The sequence below is a fragment of the Barbatula barbatula genome, assembly GCF_947034865.1.
Source record: "Barbatula barbatula genome assembly, chromosome: 2".
Taxonomy (NCBI): domain Eukaryota; kingdom Metazoa; phylum Chordata; class Actinopteri; order Cypriniformes; family Nemacheilidae; genus Barbatula; species Barbatula barbatula.
In genome coordinates, this window is record NC_136767.1 from 15,909,236 (window position 1) to 15,925,158 (window position 15,923).

The 15,923-nt window shown below is 41.5% G+C and overlaps 1 protein-coding gene across 1 annotated transcript; it reads right to left on the reverse strand.

Annotated features, from left to right (window-relative positions):
• Positions 1-1,041: 1,041 nt before the first annotated feature.
• Positions 1,042-5,218, reverse strand: LOC306906354 (uncharacterized protein). The gene is made up of 2 exons (XM_079477675.1): positions 4,113-5,218; positions 1,042-3,857 (listed from the first exon to the last, which is right to left on the reverse strand). The coding sequence occupies exons 1-2, from the start codon at positions 4,807-4,809 to the stop codon at positions 2,860-2,862; spliced, it is 1,695 nt and encodes a 564-aa protein (XP_079333801.1). The 5' UTR covers positions 4,810-5,218; the 3' UTR covers positions 1,042-2,859.
• Between the last annotated feature and the right edge of the window lie 10,705 nt (positions 5,219-15,923).

Consider the following 15,923-nt stretch of genomic DNA (forward strand, 5'->3'; position numbering starts at 1 on the left):
AAGTGATCATGTAAAATAGAAGGCCTGGGATCTAAAACATTCTAGATCAATTCACCACATTGATAAACCACACAAGATCAATTCTGTTTAATCTCATCACATCTGATTTACCATTGTAAGTATAACCGTCTCTTTAAAAATACATAAGATTTGGTATGAGCATTCAAGTCAACAGATGTTGCCCTCAGTGTGACATTAAACCTGTATGCCACTGCGTGGAGAACGGGGAATGTGGTCTGGACGCAGAGTGTGGGCTTCAAAAGCTAACTGGCCTAATTTACGTCATAGAGACTATAGCCACAGCTGAGCGGTACATGAGTCATTTCAGAATCAAAAAGGGAAGAGTTCTGACCAAACTATCTAAATGTTGGTCAGACTTTGGATGACCACTGCCTGATTTTGTGAGACTACGCAGCACGGTGGTATTTTAACAAGGGATTTCTTCAGGAGCTAAAAAAGTGGGAACAATAACTGCTAGTTAAAACTGATTTAGGGCAGGGCACTTCCGAAACACGGAACATAATGACAGAAGTTTTAAAACTGGTTGGTATGGTGTCATAAACGTATATGCCAGGCAATTATATGGGAAGACCTCAGGATGTAAAGGACATACAATAACTTCCCTTACTTAGAACCGAACAGGAACATTAACAAAAAAAAATAAAGTTTTCAATAATATACAGAACTTTCCGTATAATGAAAATTAATTGTGCAGTACCATGTAAAAAATTATATTCTTGTTGCTTTTTTAATCTAACCATGACACTTTTTTTTGCGTTATTGAACTTAAGCTGTCCCATTAAATATTTTTCTCTAAATGCAGCATTTATGCAAAGATATTTAAATTTTCAATAAGTATAGTTACCATTTTCTATGCTGTATTATGAACTGTCTGCTTCAACCTAACCTGCGAACACATGTAAAACACTCAACACCAATTTCAAACAACATTTCAAAATCAGATTCAATAAAAGTGAAGTGTATTCTGTAACCTTTTCATCTTTAGAATCTAGTATTTTTAATGAACCAAACAATTAAATGAACGAGCCCAGTAAGAAGAATATATTTGTGACCTTCTATAAACAAAAGAGTTATTGATTGGAAATATAGCAACCAACATCAACAACATTCAAGTAGAGAAGCATTTATAAAACAAAATGGTTTTGCAGCCGATTTTAATGAATTACATTTTATTAAAACAAGCCGGTGTTAAGATATTTTGCAATGAAGTATAATTCTATAGAGTACATTTTTACATTAATCAAAGCTTATAATGTAACTAACCATTACAAATAATTACTTCCTGTAATTTGACTGAGGTGTTACCATCTCTCGATGTTGCAGACCAGCCAAAAGACTGGTGTAATACTAGTACTAAAGTTACATTATTAAAATACAGTCAAAACATAAGATTTCAACTGTGTAACTCACACATTTACTAATATGATGATGTTGTGTCTTTTTTGGATGTTAAGTTAACTACAGTAAATTTTTCCTGCAAACAGCAACATTTCTCAATTCACAATCACACGTGGCCACACAAACAAATGTTATATACAAACAGATTATAGAGAGTAAATCGTGAAGTTATAAAAGACACTTGTTCAGGGTCATTGTCTTATGTTTCCAGATTCTATTTTTCAATTTTAAGGCTAAATCTATTTCAGTTCCATTTACAGAATATACAACTCTATACAAATTGGCATTTGACAAGATATAAAAACAAATCTTTAAGGACAAAACTTGTGTGATCACATAAAAAACACACTACATGTGTCATAGCCCCTACAGAAACAGTTTCTCAACTACTGAAGAACAACAAACCTAAGAAATTCAAATTGTTTTCTGTGCGTGCATGTTATGATAAACCTTAACTAGGAACAATCTGCATAATACATAAACTGAATGTGCAAATTATTGTCTATACATGACTAAATCTATATAACTGAAGACCACAGCATTCATATTTCAGACATTTTGAAAAAACACCCTGTATTATGTTAAACCGTACATGTATAACCTGCGAACACAACACGAGAAAGATGACTGAAAACCCGAACTTGCATTCAGATATAACAACCATTGTTTCTGAAATACTCATTTGTATGTACATCGTGTCTCAGTCTGTGCGATAAAACCATATTTAAGGCTTTAATGTGTCTGTCATAGGTCTATTTCTTACAGGCAAAAGACAATAGGTCACAACGAAATTATTATCACTTGTGAATAACAGATCAAATAATACACTGTTGGTCTCATTGGAAAATCAAAATCCCCCGCACTAAAACACAGTATTCTGTTAAACACATAAAAGTTTGCTGGATCTAAAATGTTTTGTCCAAGCCTATGTGATGTGATAATGTGTCGGAAAATAAGTGGATACTCGAGTCATCGATCACTTAAGGTATTAAACCATATTTTCAAATTGTAACTCCGTGTTATGTTGCAGGTTTCCAAGTCCATCTGCATATGAAACAGTATAGGGCTTTTCACACTGCGCTTAACCCGGGGTTATCTTCATTCTAAACCCCGCTTTTAACCCCAGGTAAACAAAGTTTCACACATACCCGGGAATACCCTAGGAAACAGGGTTAGCATCTTTCAACCCCTGGTAAATTATTTTTACCTAGGGTTTAGAATAACCCAGGCTAACGATTTCAAGTGTGAAAAGCCCTTATCTAAAGAAAATGTTTTGGTCCACAACAAGGCGTAACCTTTGTCGTACACAACACCACACAAGAAAAAACACTGTCTGCTAAACAAAGCTCAATTTCCTTTGATGCAAAACCATAATCTTCGTTTGCTCACACAAATGACTTTGGATTAGAGTTTGGTTATCTCCAACATGTGCAGCTATGACTACACACAGTCCACGACAGACTCCCCCTCATTCCCTTCCTCTTCTCCCCACATACCAAACCTCATATCCTCATCATCTATGGAAGCTCCGTCCGCCTCTCCAAGACTGATCATGCCCATCGCTTCATCAGCTCCAGGCTCCCCTTGATGAGCACGAAGATGTTTCCTCAGGCTGGCCGGATCTTTAAAGCCACGGTGGCAGAGCGGGCAGCAACAAGGCCGCTCACCCGTATGTATTCGCTGGTGATGCTTCAGATGCTGCAGCCGGCTAAGCCGTTTTCCACAAATAGTGCACACATACGGTTTTTCGCCTGTATGTGTGCGCCGATGCTTTCGTAAGCCATCTAGATGACGAAACTGTGTCCCACACTCGGAGCAGGAATACGGTTTTTCGCCAGTGTGGATGCGGAGGTGAGTCTTCAGGGCCCCTGACTCACGGAAGCGCCGCCCACACACGGTGCACGGGTACGGTTTCTCTCCCGTGTGAATCCTCAGATGTTTTTTCAGGCTAGAGATCAGACGAAATGTCTTTCCACACTCCAAACACAGGTGAGGGCGTTCACCAGGCACTTCACCAATCAGCTCAGAGATGGATCGTCGAGCCGGCTCCTCCGGAGATGAGCCACCTGCTGCTGGACTTCTCTTGGATGACATACCCAAACTGGGGGTATCTCTATTGGCAGATCTGAGCCCAGAGGTCCCCTGTGGAGGTGAACTACTGGTAGAGGGTCCATTGTGAGGCCTGGACGAAGGTGGCGGTGCTGTAGGTTTGGAAGTGTGATGATGTGAACGGGAACTTCCTTCCTCTGCTACGTGGACGAATGCGAGATCACATGAACTCTGCGCCGAGTGTTCAGTTTCAGTGGGTGGCTCTCTTGCCCGCACGCACATCTGCCCAGACACAGGTCCTTGTTCTTCTTTAATAGAGAAGCTAGCGAGTGAGGGGGGGTTTGGGACTCTATTGTGTGAGAGCCGTCTGCTGTCATCCACCATCTCACCTGTAAACAGGTGATGACAAATTTACAAATTGAAAGGACAGCCTTACAATTTCAACGATTTTCATGGTTTTACTACAACCGTTATAATCTAAATAATCTAAATTATAATGTATGCCACAAGCCATGCGTAAACACAATGAACGTGATTTTCTCTGTATGCCATTAAGAACTGTAGAATAAAAAATGACTTACAGTGATTCTGTGTGCTATGTAAGCATTTAGTATTGTTGTCATACAGTGTTAAAGTTGTCTTACCAGTGCGGTTCATGTCGGAGCAGATATTAGACGAATGGACGGATATTGGGTCATAAAAACTGTTCGTCACAGTTCCATCTGCCTGAATGGAGAGGTGACAACTCTTGAAATCTTCCCTGGAGTCAAACCCGTGTATAGCATCACCCAGAGCGCCACTCAACTCCGCTTCACCTCCAGTAAAACAGCGTGGATCCGCCTGGGGCGCAGACCTGTGCGTCAACCGGCTAGAGTTCACGGGTCCACCGGTGTTGTAAGCGTGATGCCCCGTCATGGGCGGGTTACCAAAGGGACCCTGCAGCTGATCTATTAATTTCTGAGCGCTACAAAGACACTCTTGTAACGTTTTGAGCTCCCTCTCTGAAACTTCGAGCCGAATCTTTAGTTTTTCGTTCTCGTGTTCTTTGGTCGACAGCTCCCGCTGGGTTTCCGAAAGGACTCCCACGATCTCCACCAGCAGGGTGTCCACCGCAGAGGAGAGAGTAGATCGGATGGTCGGACCCAAGCGAGTCCTGAGTGTGGAGATGGACATGTTTTTTTCCCGTGTTACGCTCTGAATGCACTCAGCCTTATCTGTCTTGTTTATTATAGTTTGCTTTCGGTGGGAAACGCTTGCAGATGGGCTGTTTGTTGGTGTTGGTACCGAGCCTTGGTTGATTCTCCCAGATCCATTTTCACCGTTGTTGCGCTTCGAGTTCATTGCGAATTATTCGATCGTACACTTTATATTTATTGCTGTGATTTAATATTGTTGTTGATTGAAAAGAACTGATCATCCATAACAATCACAACGCGATGATGATGATTTGTAATCACTCAGAAATCAAGAACTACATTCGCGAACGCAGCCACCAAAACGAGGTACTCTAGCATTATCATTAGCAAGCTAGCATCCGCGTTACTCCAACAAATCAAACCTTTCACTTACTTGGTTCTAGTAAAATTCGACAAATACCTACAATGAATGATCACAATAACAGATTGGTTAATTTGCGGTGCTTTGCTAATCGTTACGCGCAGATCCAGAGCCTTCACTCAACGATATAAACGCTGAGGTCAGTCCTGACTTTTGATTGGTCTGCGACGTGGTCGCAGTTTAACGACGCAATTGCGCATAAACAGACTAGAGCGCATGTAAATGACGAGTCGTTTTTGAAAGAACTTGAAAAATACCTCTTTTCAAAAGGAGGTGATTGTTGGTGGTTTTGTTTTCACTTTACAACATATTTTATTTGGAATTCCCAAAGACTGTTGTGTTAATTGTTATTTGATCAATAACATTATAATAATGGCAAAATATTTCATTCACAAATGTAGATTTTTTTAAATCCCTCCCACTACTTGTTGTGTTCAAGATTGATTTAAAATGTTTTTCTAGAGCCCTCAAGAGAATGAGAAGTGGAAGTGCGATAAAGCTGCTTGATCTTTTGATTTCATATGACTTGATGTGATATTGTCCTTTAATTTAATTTAACCTCTTTTTTTTACCCTAAATTCATGTTAATTATGATTTCAAATGTGTATTTATTTATTTTCTTTGTCCTTTTAAGTAACTTTTTGATTTAACTTTGTTGAGCCTTTATTTCGTTTTTGAATGAATACAATTGCCTTGGTTGTATGTTTAATTTTTTAATTCAATAAAAAAATACTTCTTTTCAATTAAGTTGTCTGAGAACAAAAAGTCCTTAAAAACATTATCTGTTCGTAATTCTTTTCCTTTTTTCAGTGTCATGTAGTTCTTATAGTTTATCAATATGTTTAAGTTACACGATTCCCCCCTTTGTGATTTTTTTGTTTTAGTTCTGCTATTGACTGTTATTATCTGTATATTGTTTTAAGCAATGATAAAAAAATAAAAAAGCATGTAAATGACGACTCTCCAAAAAAGACAATCGATCTTCCAATCCACAGTTTGTACTAAACCATGTTGTATTATCCATACACACAGTATTTTATGTTAGCTGATGAAGTTTTTTAAAAGGTTAAACATATTTTATTCCGCTTTGATTGAACTAATATGTACATAATGTGTAAACTGCTTGTGTGCAAGTTGTAAACGACCTTCTGTGTAATAGTTTGAACGACCTTTTGTCTGACAATTTTGAAAAATTAAAAAATTACCCGATAAAGCTAAAAAAAGACGCATAGTACATAAAACATTAGAGAACTCCACATTGCTTTTCAGATTGACGTATTATTGGTCAGGTTTTTCTGGTGCTGTAGGGACATCTAGTGGTAGATTCCTGTAACGGGAACGAGCTATTTACATTTCATTTAACAATTATCGTATACCGTTATATTGTTATGTAAAGTTATGTTGTATGATATCACGAAATATGTGTAATTTTAACATACATCTGAGAAGTTGTATTTCTGTAGAATACTCAATTTACAGGTCTACGTTTCATTTTGTATCATTGGGCACATATTATGTCTGACTTCTGTACCTTTGAGAAATATAGTGAATTAATTGCCGCATTAGACACAGCACTACAAAATCAAGTACCACATAACAATGCAATTCATTACAATATGCAGCATATTACAGTAACCCTGCTGCTACATTTGGAGGTCAAAATAAATCACTCTTCTTGCCTGTAAAGACTTCCTTACAACTTCACAAACTGCTCCATTGAAGTCATACTTTCAATAATATCATTATATTCTCTTTAGTGGACCTTTTGAGAGCTTTGGTATGAAGAGCTTTGGCACAAAGTAGCAAAAGTTCATAATTTGGTAGTTAAATGAATTGAATATGGTTAAGTGGCTTTATTCTGTAATCTTTCTACCTCAGATTCATCTATAAGACAAGATGATTCATTGATGGTTCATGATTCAACAGAAATGAGCTTTAATGCATCCATATTTGGTAGCGGCACACGTATCTTGTGTCTTCTCTACACACTCATCAAGAACACGCAATAAACAAACATTTGTGCCTGTTAAAGCTCTGTTTAGAACTGTAGGATCTAAAACCAGGATCTGGCAATGCTTACACATACGAGAACATTCTGTAATCCTGTAGCCTACTTTGCGCTTGCCTGGCTTAGCAGTTTTTGATCATTAAAAGGCAAGTTTGGTTGCATTAATGACTTGACTAAAAAAAGAATGTGTGAACATCTGCAAGGATAGATATGAAACTGAGGAAAGGTGTATGATGATAAACAGTATACCGGAATCCAGCATGTTTAACATTTTAAAAACACATATAAATATATTAAAGCCTAAACCCAAACCTTATTCTGCAGTGATGTTGTACTACAGAAAATGACAAAGATTTCACGGAATGTGAAATTACTCGAAGAAGGTGTTATGTTTAGTTTTTTTTATAATTTCGAGAAATAAAGATACAGAAGTGTCTGTAAAAGAAATGTTTTTGGGCAGGTATTTATGCACTGACCGGTTTTAGTAAGTGCTGCTGTTTGCAATCCTTTCTGGTTATCCTGTGGTGAATATAACATTCAAAATATTCCTGGAATCTACAACATTTCCCTAGAGGAGACTTGACTGTAACACATCTATGTCCTGTGGATCTCAAACATGAGGGTTTAGACATGTAATGTTTCCCCATTAACTCTGGACACAATGTAAAAGTGGCACCAACAGAAGGTACTGTCAATGTTGTTCAAAGGCATATCAAGACATCAAATATGGGTTAAACAATAGTTTCATTAGTTTAAAAAGAATGTTAGTTAACTCACCCACATGTTGCTTCACACCAGCATGATTTGGGTGGATTCAATAGTCCATTATAGGAAGTATGATTTAATTTTCCAAGTACCAGGAATGTTTGAAGTGAAAACATTTGTAAATTAAATTGACAGTATTGATCTTGTAATCATATATTCCAAACCAGGGCCATTTTGTCCTTAAATACATATCCAGTAACTATAAATACCTGTTTATTCTATTCAGGGTCATTGGAGGTTTGAAGCCTATGCCAGCATATGGGCTGTTTACAGTATATTTTTAAAATGGTAATAAAATGTTCAGTGTGTTTTGTCAAATCTTGATGAAAAAAAACTGATAAAAAAATCCTAATCTTATTTTGTTACATTTCTTTCTTATCAACGTAACCAAAAGCAAGTGCAACAATCAGATTGGAAATTAACAATACAGAAAAATACATAGACACACATATACTGTACATTGCACTTATAGAATAAAAAACAATATTTATTTTATTTATAATTCTAACAAAAAATAAGTGATGACCTCAAGTGAGAATTTTGTCTGATTAAATTCACTTTTGGCACAAATTGTTCCCCAAAATGCTAACACACACACGCACGCACACACGCACGCACGCACACACACACACACACACACACACACACCCACACACCCACACACATGCTATCAAGGTTTAAATAGTGTGTTTGTAATTTGTGAAGTGGACTGTAAATGGTGGCTGTGACTGGTGGTTTGCGTCTCCCCTAAATCAGACACTAACACCCCCATGAGAGGAATGTGCTGAGTCACTCACCAACCTTTTTTGCACCCCTCTCCTTTTTGTCCCCCGTTCACTCATACACTCACACCCTCTTTTAATAAACGTTTGCGTTTTATACGTCTACTGAACCTCATGTATTTTGTGATAAAGTGCACATATTTGGCCACACACATACTCTGTTCCATTAGTCATACTTCTGTCTTTCTGAAAACTCCCTCTGATTCCTCTCTTCGTGCAGTTGATCTTTGACATTTTTTGTGCCTCCACAGCAGTACAGCAACAATCAACACCGCCAGAAGTCCAACCACACCTCCTATTATCTCCAGCTTCAATGCAAGTCCAGAGTCCGAATTGTGGGGTTCATATGTCATACACGATTGGCTATCCTTTTCGCTAACTCCAGCTTTATTCACAGCCTCCACGCAAACAATCTCACCGGCCGCCACATCCACCAATACAGCTGCTCTCTTCCTGTCTTCCACCTTTAGGTTCCTCTCCATCACTTTATCTTTGCCTTTCACCGAGACAATGTAATGGGTTACTTTGGAGGTTGGAGCACACCAATGTACCTCAACCCCTTTGCCATCCTCTTGAGACACCCTCACGATGCGCGGTGAACTTGGGGGAATTTGAGAATCGCTCAGCCCAGGGCAAAGGCAACCTGTTGCAAGTGCGAGATCTCTGCAGGTTCCCTGCTGCTCCACGCACATGTCGACACATGCTTTGGGTTCATAGTCCGAGTAAGTGGGAGATGAGCTCAGAGGTTCACTGGTAACGTCATCGTACTCACTGTAGTAATCTTTCGAGCCTCCAGACGGGTGGATACGGGGTCGAGTGTCATTCTTAGATGATGTCACAAAGGAGTGGTTGAGCAAGTTGGTGATGAGGAGAAGAATGAGAGCATGTCCGCACACCAGCATGATTCCTGTTGAAAACCACATCAACCACAGATTTATATCACAGTCGGAAACAGAGTTCACATCATATTGCTCAAAAGCTAAATAGAGGGTGGCATCATTTATTGTACCCAACCAAACCTTAAATATAGAATTTATAAAGCAGTTCTTAATATTTTACTTTATTACAGTAAAATACTTTGCATAAAATGAAAGTGTGTTTTTCTTCTTTGAACGTTTTTTTTCTCATAAAATCTAAACTTTCAGAAGTTAGAAAAGGAAAAAAGAAAAGGAAAAATAACACTTACTTTTATGTTTTCGCCTCAAGATCAAGAGATACAGAGATATAAATACTCACAATACATTTTTAGAGTGTAGATACAATTGTTTAGCTAATTTAACATTATTTTAAAACGTTTTAATATTAGGCACAGTCTTTATGTGTGGTTAAGATGAATCTCCAAAAGTGTCATGAACAACTGAATGTCACGTAAAAAAAGATCCAATGAGATTTTATAGAGAATTACCATTGAGAATAGAGTTAAAGAAGAAAATTAACTTACATATGTTTTACAGTAATTGCTTCTTTGTTGCTATAATTTATTCATACAAAATCGTACAGTGTACCCTGTTAATTTATAGTAACTGTACAAAACTCAGAAAGGACTGTAACTACAAATATTGTTAAACTGTCTTGTCACTACAAATATCAACCCAACCTTGGTTGTACTAACAGTCTCTTGGGGTCAGATTAGATATAAACACATCCAGTCAAGATAAGAACTGCACATTTTCACATTTGACACAGTACAAATGAAAACAACTTAATGAGGAATTTAAGAAAAGGGAAATTGGATAAAAACAAAATTATGAATAGTGAGCCTTAAACCTGCTTTAAATTTCTCTTGTGTCAGTCAGCGCACATTATCTCCACGAGGCAGATTGTATTAATTGTACAAAGCAAGGGTTGCATAACAAACCAACCTGCATTCTAAATCACTCTATTGCTAAACAAATCAGTTTACAAATTTCTAAATGGGTGGGTGTGGGTGCTGTACCAAGCTGTGCCAGATGCCCTGGGTTAAGATATTGAATAACATTCTTTTGCAAACAACATCATGTGATTAAGGAATGCTGGTTTTTCACAATGCTGTATTGAGACTATTTGTCTTAGCTGTCTTGGTTTCGTAACAAAATATGTCAATGTTGATGGATCATATAAAACTAATACAAAGATCTAAATCAAGATTAAATGTTTTGAAGACTCATCTTACCTGTTTAATTTATTCGTCGGAAAGAGAGTATTATGGTATGATCCCAAAAACCGAAAATATTTAAAAAAATCCTCTTTCCTTCACTCTCGTGCTGAGTCTTTCTTTATAAACACGCTCTCAAATTCCCCAACAATCACCTCCTTTTTCTTCCTACCCCATCCCCCCTCTCTCTTTTTCTCATCGCTCCACCTTTTCTCAGTTGTCAGGCTCTGTGTGTGCATGTGTAATATGTGCAGATGCTGGCCTCCCATGAATCATACAGCAGCATTTAGGTCAGAAACCTGACGCTACACACGCATGCAGTCATACAGGCTAACTGAGTTGACACTGAGTAACTGAAGCATGAGGCATCCTCAATATAGCCATAGACATTCCATTCATATATTAAGATAATACTTAAAACTCTGTTTTACTGCAGGATACAGCAGAATGTTCCTATAGGGTTGTTTTGCAAAACGATTTGGGATTTATCAACTTTTTATGTTTTATTATAGCACAGTTGCCTTTAATAATGCCTGGCATGCCGATTGGTATAACAGGGGAAACAACAGGCTTTTTATTTCTTGGAGAGTTTTGTAGATGGAATGTCACCATACGAACACTTCAGGGAAAACCTCATACTAAGAAGAATTTAGAGTACTAATTCAAATGGATGTATCTTCCTTGTTCAAATGAACACATCTTCTTATAAATGCTCATTTGCTTGTTCAGTGAAGATTTTTTCCACACAAATGAAATAACTTTATGCCCTTTCAAGTAGCTCAGTGGTTAGTAGGGCCGTGCACAGAACATTTGAGGGGCATGTGCTGATACTGAAAAAGGACACCCCCTTAAATCAAACAAAATAATAGTCTCAAAAGCTTTAGATTTATATTTTGTTAAATTCACTGTCTGAAATGTATGAAATATACAAACATTTAATGAAGTTCTCAAAGACTAAATTCGAAATTAAATACAGAAGACTCATTAAAGCTACAAAACACATTCGTTTCTTCATTTATTTTGTTCTGAAGATTAACATTAGGGTATACAGGGAGTTATTTACATGGTTTAAAGCCCCAGTGAAATCCAAATGAAAGTTTTTTTTGTTTTATTAAAAATAAGTTAGCATTAAGGACGTCAATAAACTGATATGCTCCTACGCTAAAATCCAATTTAGGTGATCTAAGCTTTCAAAAATAACAGTCTGCCATGTGTGCTCTAAAAGATCTAGAAAATCCATGACATCACTCTACACTTCAGCCTCTCGTTAAAGTTCTCGTCCAATCAAATCTCATGACTCAAGTATAATGTTCATAGCTGCCTGAGGAATATTTTGCACAATATAGAACAAGAAAGGCATAAATATTTGTTTTTTATTTCGATGCCCAATTACAGTTATTAACCTGCACCTTAATTGGAAAATAACTTTAAATGGTTGAAAGTTAAACAACATCTGAGAGAATGTGCTGGATCAAGTTTGCAATGGATATTTGGTAGTCATATATATATATATATATATATATATATATATAAAACAAGTTTTTTGCATTCATGTATAAATTTGAATCTTTACTCCACCATGTGAATAGCCAACCATCGTAAAATACTTATTGTACATACAGCATGGGACTGGGTGCATGATACATTTAAGCTTTTTTTTATTCAGTGTTTATCGGAATCAATACATTAACGTATACGGAACATAATACATTAAAGCTTTTCTTTATTCAGTATCAATTATGGAGTTGTTTGTTGAGTTATCTTCCAGGCAACAGTCGTCAATGTGTCCCAGTGTGTGCATAATCTTTTGCTCTCCAATCAAAAATACTAGACTATAAGGGCAGAGTAAAATGTGTTCCCTATCGATACTTCACTCGTACTGCGTAGCAGGACGCTATGGGGAAAACTCCTTTTTCTCCGATGACTGAAGCAATTCAAAAGCGCAGTGAAACTGCACGGTGATTGGTTGGAAAAAAGCAGAGCTTTAAACCAATCGTAGCGGAGCTGCCGGACCAATGGCGATGGCACCCGCCAAAATGGGCGGGGCTTATGGCTATATAAGCAGACACATCGCCGTAGGGTCTTCAGATCTCTTCTCCTTCAGCGACGACCTCGTCTTCGCTTCCCGAGACTGACTGCTTCGCCGTCGAGAGGGCTTCGCTCCGGCGGATTCTGTGGGCGGCTTCGCGAGCGAACGGTTCTCGCTATTCAGCACGGTCTTTTCCCTGCCGCTATCCGGCGACGCTGAAAGAGCATATTTTCACACACACTTTCTTTTCAGAGAGTGTTAGAGCAAATTTCCTGCGGCATTCACGTGCAGTTTTCACTGCGCTACAATGCTGCGCCGTACCTGTCGCTCGTGTGGGGTTTTCCTACACGCCGCTGACGGGCACGAGGAGTGCGTCTCATGTCTGGGTCTCTCCCACGCAGAGGACGCGCTCAAAGAGATGGAATGCTCTCACTGCGAGAGTATGAGTCTCTCCTCTCTGCGCTCGCGGATAGCTTTCTTTTCAGAGAGCGACTCCGCCCCTCGATCCCCCCCGCCTCTGCGCGCACAGGACACTGTGCGAGCGAAGCAGCGGGATAGAGGAGCAAAGCGCTCGGGGAAGCGCGAGCTCACGCCGGCTCGCCGTGCCTCGCCTTCCCCGCAGAGAGATGTTTCCCCGGTCTGTTTCACCCGAACAGATCAGCGTCCACTGGAGGCCGCCTGTGACATGATCTCGTTCGGTGGAAACGAACCGGAGGATGACGACGCCATGTCGTTAGCGGCTTCAGACGGGGAGGAGTTAGCGGGCTTGTTGTATGACCCCGCCGTCTCCTGAACCCAGCGGACACGCCCCCAGTGCGGACTCCGAGCTCTTCCGGGTCCTCACAAAGGCGGTTAACGAGCTGGGTTTAGAGTGGTCTCCCCCAGAGGAACCCACTCGCAGCCGCCTGGACGAGTGGTTCTTGCCGGTGCGCCGTCAGGCTCCTCGTCAAAGAAACTCACCGTTCTTCCCGGAAGTTCACGGCGAACTCACGGAGTCGTGGCGCGCCCCCTATTCGGCCCGTCTTCGACCTTCTTCCTCCTCTGCGCTCACCTCCGTGGACGGCGCAGAGGAAAAAGGGTATGAGAAGCTACCCCCCCTCGATGAGTCTGTGGCCGCACATCTGTGTCCGCCCGCCGCCATCGGATGGAGGGCTAAAGCGTCTCATCCTTCAAAACGCATGACCGCCAGAACGAGCTCTGGTCATTCGACGGCTTGCGGCCTCGTTCACACCCGGGGTTTCACGCCCCCTCAGGGTTTTTCAGAAAATGCTAGGCCTTATGGCCTCTGCATCTCAGGTACTGAGCCTGGGCATCCTCCGGATGCGCCCCCTCCAGTACTGGCTGAAGCCCAGAGTTCCTCCACACGCTTGGCGTCTTGGACGACTGCGTGTTCTGGTGAATCAAGCCTGCGTAACCGCCCTAGCCTCGTGGAAAGATCCCCTTTGGCTAGAGCAGGGTATGCCCATGGGCTCCACATCCAGCCGGAAAGTGGTCACGACAGACGCCTCCAACACGGGTTGGGGGGCTCTGTGCGATGGCGAACCGGCCTTCGGCCTCTGGTCGAACCAGGAAAGAAGCCTCCATATCAAATACCTGGAAATGCAGGCAGTATGGTTGGCTCTCCGCTACTTCCTACCGGTGCTAAAAGATCGTCACGTCTTAGTCCGATCAGACAGCATGACGGTGGTATCTTACATAAATCATCAGGGTGGCCTCTCCTCAAGATGCCTTTTTTCCCTAGTATCTCACCTCTTGGAATGGGCCCAGTCCAATCTGTGCTCACTGAGGGCAACTCATCTTCCAGGCAAACTGAACCGGGGAGCAGATATGCTATCTCGGAGCAATGTTCCTTCGGACGAATGGACGCTCCACCCCATGTCGGTTCAGCGAATCTGGCAAATCTTCGGCAAGGCGGAAGTCGACCTTTTCGCCTCAGAAGACAATACTCATTGCCCGACGTACTTCTCGAAGGGCAAGGACGCCTTGGCCCACGCTTGGCCCAACCGGCTCCTCTATGCTTTTCCCCCGATCGCGCTCTTGCAGCAGACGATCAGGAGAATCAGGGATCAAGCGCACCGAGTGCTATTGGTAGCCCCTCTGTGGACGAACCAGCCTTGGGTCGCGGATCTCTCCCAGCTGCTAGTAGCAGCCCCGTGGCCCATTCCCCTGAGGCGGGACCTCCTCTCTCAGGCAGGGAACACGATATGGCACCCCCAGCCAGAGCTGTGGGCTCTGCACCTTTGGCCTCTCGACGGGAGCCTACGGACCTCCCAGAGAGCGTACTGAACACCATATCACAGGCTAAAGCCCTGTCCACTAGACGTCTCTACGCCCTCAAATGGTCTGTCTTCGCCTCCTGGTGTGCATCACGTGGCGCTGACCCAGTGTCCTGTGACATATCGCTGATACTGTCATTCTTACAAGAGTTGTTGGATAACGGCCGTGCCCCTTCCACACTCAAAGTCTATGTGGCGGCTATTTCAGCCTCACATACCCTCATCGGAGGACAAGGAGTGGGCAAGAACGCTCTTATCGTTCGTTTCCTGAAGGGCTCCAGGCGGCTACACCCCCCTCGCCCTCTTACAGTTCCCACTTGGGATCTGCCCACGGTCCTGAGGGCTCTAAAGGGTCCTCCCTTTGAGCCTCTGCTATCTACTGACCTCCGTTCATTAACGCTCAAGACCGCTCTGCTTCTCGCTTTAGCATCGGTGAAGCGTGTGGGGGACCTACAGGCTCTCTCTGTGAGCCCACCCTGTCTGGAATTTGGGCCGAACGACGCCAGAGTCGTCCTCAAACCAAGGCATGGCTATGTACCTAAGGTGCTCTCTACTCCGTTCAGAGCACAGGTCATTTCGCTCTCTGCTCTCCCCTCCTCTGAGCGGGACCCAGAGCTTAGTCTGCTCTGCCCAGTCAGAGCATTAAAAATATACATTGAGCGCTCCGCCCTATTCAGACGGTCGGAACAGCTCTTTGTGTGCTTCGGCGACCGCACCAGGGTCCTTGGTCTCGAAACATAGACTATCGAAGTGGATAGATTAGGCTATATCACTGGCTTACTCTTCCTTGGGCCTTCAATGTCCCACGAGAGTTAGAGCCCATTCCACTAGAGGCGTTGCCTCTTCCTGGGCATGGTATAGCGGTGTCTCTATAAAAGATATCTGTGCGGCGGCCTGCTGGGCT

Bases quoted from the DNA above. Each gene is read 5' to 3' on its own strand.
- LOC306906354 (XM_079477675.1), bottom strand. From the start codon at position 4,809: ATGAACTCGAAGCGCAACAACGGTGAAAATGGATCTGGGAGAATCAAC. The intron at 3,858-4,112 runs GTAAGACAACTT...ACCTGTTTACAG, and splicing joins CTCCGACATGAACCGCACTG to GTGAGATGGTGGATGACAGC.